Source organism: Cariama cristata, unplaced genomic scaffold (assembly GCF_000690535.1).
Source record: "Cariama cristata isolate BGI_N322 unplaced genomic scaffold, ASM69053v1 scaffold16223, whole genome shotgun sequence".
Lineage (NCBI taxonomy): Eukaryota > Metazoa > Chordata > Aves > Cariamiformes > Cariamidae > Cariama > Cariama cristata.
Window position 1 is genome coordinate 41,615 of NW_009607928.1, and position 6,073 is coordinate 47,687.

Genomic DNA, 6,073 nt, shown 5'->3' on the forward strand with positions numbered 1-6,073 from the left:
ACAATCTGTTGCACCATGTAGGAGATGTCCTGGAGGTACATTTCAACAAAAGCAGCAGTTAACGCATCCAAAAAAATACTGACCTGTTCTGGAAGGCCATGATTAGGCTATCTTCTGAAAAGCCAGCAATAGCAGGGATGAGCCAGGCTGCTAGTTGTCTCTGAGACCGCCATACCAATCATGAGATTAAAAGCTAGATACAGCATTTCTCAGTAAATACCTCGGTGTGGCATTTATTAAGAACTAGTTAATGTCATTACAGTACCACAGCTAGGATGCCAGTGGATTTTACAATGGTTGAACTAGAAGGAAGAGTGGAAGGCAAGAAGGGTGGAAGAGCAGCAAGACCAACACAACAGCAGTGAGGATACAAGAATGATTAGAAACACAGGTACAAAACTAAAACAAGTTTTTACGTGGGAGCTGCAGGCCCACACACCCAAGAGGTGTACTTAAGCCCCAAGATTGCTTGGAAGCTGTGGCTTTTCCTGGAATACAGTAAAACCAAAAGAGCCACCTAGGACCCAACATCAACTCAGGTTTGCACAGCACCATGATAATTAAAGAGAGCTGGTGGCACGTTGGACAATAGAGGAAAAGTATTAGGGACCGATCAGTCTCTCTCTTTTCCGCACCTACACACACACATGCACACACTTTCAGTAGTTATAAAGCAAAGTGTAAATGTAAACATCACATCCCAGACAACTGAAAAATTACATTTATCATCCTTAGCAGTTTTTAGCTGGCTTTCCAATCAGTAACTGCAGCAGATCTGTCAGACAAAAATGAAAAGGAGAAACTCTATTGTACAAACGACACCACGAACCACCTGAAGGGACCAGCTGGTTTTCTGACATGTTCTGAATGTAAGACTGCAACGTGGTCATCTGTAACTTTGTTCACATCCTCATACAAAATGCTTGGTTCAACTCTAGTTTTGCACTTGAGCAGGCTAGCCTTGAGGCTCTTTCAGTGGTAAATGTCTGAGTGCTGACGGTTCTCTAGGGTTTTCCCAGGTAGAAAAATTCAAACACAAACCACCATGAGATTTTCCCAAAGTCCCAGCACAGCACCAGCAGGGACCCCAAAATTCAACTGTGCTGAAGCTAAGTACTCCAATGCAAATGTCAGAGAACAAAGCACTGCTCATAAGTCTTACCATGGCTTTATTTTCTTTAATATTCATGGCTCTCTTAAGCACAGCACTGGAACTTTCCTCCTGTGTTTCTTTAATGTCTTCTTCAGACTCTGAAGCAGAGCCCTCTAGTTTGTCCCACCGCTTGCAGCTTACTTCTTTTGAAAGAGGTGTGAGGGATTCACTGTCCTTTAGAGGTAAGTTAGAAAAAGCCTGGTCAGGCACTTGTTTCTCAGACGACTTTCTGGTGGGAAACTGCAAGGCAACACGAAGGCCAAAGCTTCTTCTCTTGGGGGAAACTTTCTTCTTCGCCTCTTCCTCCTCTTCTTCCTCACTACCCAATAAATTACCACGTTCTTCATCACTCAAGTCCAACTCCGTTGCCTAGAGGTGGGAAGAATCCCGTATTACATTATTGGCTGTTACACAGGCAAGTCCATTTTTAAGTCACTAATTCTAGGCAGAAGTCTCACCACCCAAAGGCACTGACATAAATTCACCTAAATCAACAAATATTTAAGAGTTCACAGTACACAACTTCTCCCTGTGCAGAGACCAACACAAGATCTACATATTAATATTGTCTGGGATACAGACATGGCTGTCTTCAGAGGAACAATCTTGCCCAGCACAGTCAGTCTACAAGCAGGGGAAGAAGTTCTCGTTTCTAATATGTGATGTTACATTAAATAAAGCCTTTTTTTCTCTTTTAAGATAACACATATTTTTCTGCAGCATGAAGAAAGAACATCACAGTGTATCAGAAACACTCCTACTAGAACATGAGGTTCACAGAGAGAAAAGAGACAGAAAAAAAGAAGTCAACATATACATTCACATGTAGGTGACTGCCTTTACCAGAACTCCTTTCTTGTTTGCATCCACCTCACTTGAAGTGAAGCCTTCAAATGGTTCCGTTTCAGAGTCAGTGTCTTCAGTGAAAATCCTCTGCAGTTCTTCAGTGAGGTATCTGGACTGAAGTCGAACCCCCTGTAAAAATACCAGCCAGTAGCTGTGAGAGACAGTCAGAAACAGAGTAGTCACACAGTCAAAATAAACAGGTTCTGAGGCTCAAGCAGGTACCAACTAGATGGCATATACTGTGAAAGCCCTTTGCCTGTCAAAAGAAAAAAAGCAGATGGCGTTCAGAGTTTCAGCACTGCGTTATTTTAACTTAGCAGGATTTTTTTTTCCTCATTTTAGCACAGGGCTTTAACTGAGCTGCTGATTGTAGGGGAAACTTTCTTCTTCATTGCCTCCTCCTCTTCTTCACTACTACCCAATAAAAATAAACTATCAGTTTTCTTATGTGTAAATTATCGTGTTGTTTTGTATGTTTTGTTCTGTATGTAAAAGAAGAAGCCTTGAATGGAAGAAAATGCAAACCACAACCACAGTGACAAAGAGCCCTCCTTTTTTCACTTAGCATTAGAAACAACACTCACCTCTGGGTTTGCTGCAGCAGCACTTAAGGCTCTTGGAGATGGAGTCTGCTCCTTCTTACATTGTTACACCATCACTGAAGTGACTGATGCCAACACAAACCACAAAGCTTTCAACAGCCTGACTAACATCCCTCCACCTTCCGACTGCTCAACGCTTTCTGTTTTAATGGTGCAGTTTTATGATTCAAACGTGTTCTAGGGTAGACAGACTCCAAATTTCTGCCTACAGATTGAGGAAGTAAAAAGCCCATGAAAAATAAACCAAGGTCTTATTAAAACACTCTTCATGATACGCACATTACATACCAATTAAACATGATGCATTTACTAAATCAGAAATTTATTTCCATACTTCCAATCAGAATTAGTAGAATACCATCTGTCAACTTGTCCCTGTCAGTCTCCTGAAAGACTTGTTCATAGTAGGAACATAACCCATGTTCACACCACACCTGCCTCTTGTAAGTAACAACACTGACTTCAGTTTGTTTCCCCGTTTTCCTCTTCTATTTCTTTCTTCCTTGCAAGATACAAAAATGACCTTTCATACAACGCACTTGCAAAATATCTTTATTCTTCCTTTCAATTCCCCCCCTTCCCTGACTTTTAATACACACTTCTTTATGTTAGGATAATATCTGGTGAAAAACAGATACAATGGATGAGTGGGAAAACTCTCAGGGGAATGGGAGGGGGGAGCTACTGCATATGCTGTTTCTTTACACATAAACATCTCCTACAAATTATTATGGGTAATTGGAATGAGTTTTCTCTGGGCAAAATTACTTTATTCTTTTGTTGGTAGCTGCAGTGCAGCTGCTTGAGAAAGGAACAAACACAATAGGGAAGTTACTTTTAAGTTAAATTGCATTTTTTGGAGGGAAACTAAAGTTTTTATGCATTCTGTTTTCATGAAATTTCACAATGAAGGTTGGGGTGGGAGAATAAGCTGTTTTTTAGCTAGAATTGACTAAAAATAACACACCTAGAGCTATGCTGTTACACCTATGAAGAACGGTCTACAGAAGGCAAAATACACATCAGGGATACCTATGGGAGAACCAGCTGGAACTCAGAAGTGCAGAGGTTATGGGAGTAAGATTGCAGAAAGCCCTGAGGAACAGCAGACATGCAGAGGTCGCTACTTGTTAATGCATTTGTGCAACAGCATCCTGATGCACTAACATCCCATTTACCATCCCAGCAGGGCAGCTGCCTTGTCTCCTCTCCCAACAACTGCAGAATTTTTCTGAACTTCCCATCATTTTGCTCTTCACACCAAAACCTTTTCGTTTCCTGCACAACAAAATCATGTTTTTATTGTACCATTTAGTGCTAAAGGAGTTAAACTCAATACTGATGGAGATTTAAAATAATTCTCAGCCCAAGGGAAACGCAGGAATGGTGAGGAAGGCTGCAGCACCAGCTGTAAATGTGGAACAAGTCTCACTGGGATTCCCAGTAACGCATGTTAAACTAACAGTACCTAGCTCTTCCACAGCATTTTTCATCAGAGGATTTTAAAATGCTTTGCAGCAAAGATCATTCTCATAATCTCCATCTCACAAGTTGAGAAACTGAAGTGAAGTAAAGTACGGTGCCTGCAGTCTCCAAAGCAGGCAGGAGAAGTTCAGGCTCCCGCACAAGGCTCCCTCTCCACCACCACCTCTCCTTGTTGATCCTTCTTCATGCTCCACACAAAGCCACAAATACAAGAGCAAACTACCTCCTGGTTTTCTGCGGTTACCAGTACTGCCATCTAGCAATAACATTACAAAGCAATTTAGAGGCCAGTATATTGCACTACATTTTAGCCACAACCCTTCTCCATAGCACAGACTGTGGCTCTACCCCCACATGGCTCCTGCATCCTCCTGAGGTGTCCTGGTTTAGCCAAACCAGGACTATTTCTCCTTTCAGGAGTTTTTCTTTCAGTTAAGTTTCTTCTAAGTAAGTGCACTTTCTGAAAGTATAGACAGTGTCTGTGTTTCAGACTTGGTAACGCTGGATATCTATAGTTGCTACTGAAGTATCAGTAGGATTGGTATGCAGAATGGCCCGTGTTTATACTCATCCCCATGAGAACCAAGGCCACTGCTGGCCTTCTTTTGTTAAGCGAGTAAAAAGTCGTAAAAGGGTCGCACCTGCAGAAGAGTGCGGACGGGACAGTGCTGGCCCAGGCTTAAAGAGTGACATGAGGCCATTTGCCTACAAAGGCTCAGAAATAGTACATACTCGTACAAGCCTCATTCTGTCTGCTTCCTTTGCTAACGCTAGTCATATTCCTTGTCTTCAGCACCTCTTAACCAGGTACTGACCTGATGGACTAGGAAGAGTAAAGGGGGGGGCGGGGGGGGGGAAGGCATTTTCAATTTTGTTACTAATGGAACGGAGGGACCTTTTTGAGAGCACAGCTGACAAACGTATCTTTTAGCACATCAGCCCATATCTATCAAGTATATAATTATAAGCTTCTGAAAGACTGAAAACAAAATTTTCCAGCAGCCAAGATAGCACACCAGTTCTCTTCCTTTCCTGTGAATTCAGCTGGTACCTCCAGCTACCAAATCAGAGAATGAAAAATATTAGATCATTATGCTGATCCAAGCTACTTCACCACTAAGAGCAGAGAACCAGCAAATCTCACAATTGCAACTGGAGCTGATGGTTTCTTGGGTCACCACCACTAAAACATGATTTTAGTGCAGAAACAGCACTGACATAAATTAGTGCAGAAACAGCATTGAGGTAAGATTCTGGAAGAAATATCTTGAAGTCTGCACACTCACAAATACCTATCTATTATCATTCATTTCCATGCTCTTATGTATCGAGAGCACATCAGCCCAGGATGGTAATTCTGTCTTTCCTGTTTGCTACACTTACCTACTTCCCTTAAACTCACCTTCTGATGAAACCCATTTTCCTTTTCATATTATCAAAAAGTTTTTAAAAGCAATCATTAAACCCTAAACGGATGGCAAGTTTGTTTACATTTATTTTTAATATGAGGACTGCAGATTATGGGTTTTGCTGCGAATTATGGCTCACGCAGCCTTGACACAGGCTCAGAGTACTACTGCACCCAAAGAGCATAACTGGGCCACAGCAATCTGTTCCTACCTTTTTTCCTGACTCCACGGAATCAAAATTAGCATAGCTGTCCTCTGACAACAGCCTCTGTTGGGAAGCATCAGCTTGGAACCCCAGAAAATCTTCACTGTCACTGGGGGCATTAAAAATGTCAGCCACATCCTTGGGTATCTGTTTCTGATTAAAAAGACACAAGATATGAGTCACACAGGCCAATTTCATAGGAAAACTCAAATTGGCAACAGTACAACTTATTTTTATACTCCTATGCAAGTACAAATCCGTATCACAAAATATACTATGCGTGAACTGCACTTCATTTAGCTAAACTCCAGGAAAATTCTGTACAGAGTGTTTTATTCCCTAAATACAGACTCCAGATTTGGGGCTAGGGAGG

At 41.7% G+C, this 6,073-nt stretch overlaps 1 protein-coding gene across 1 annotated transcript in view; it reads right to left on the reverse strand.

Annotated features, from left to right (window-relative positions):
* Positions 1–5,853, reverse strand: part of CDCA7L (cell division cycle associated 7-like) — a gene marked incomplete at its 5' end in the record, with an annotated part of 12,955 nt that extends 7,102 nt beyond the window's left edge. The window contains 3 exons of the mRNA XM_009696937.1: positions 1,163–1,522; positions 1,997–2,128; positions 5,707–5,853. Coding sequence (XP_009695239.1) covers positions 1,163–1,522; positions 1,997–2,128; positions 5,707–5,853 — 639 coding nt within the window. The remainder of the gene's footprint in view (positions 1–1,162; positions 1,523–1,996; positions 2,129–5,706) is intronic.
* Positions 5,854–6,073: the final 220 nt, after the last annotated feature.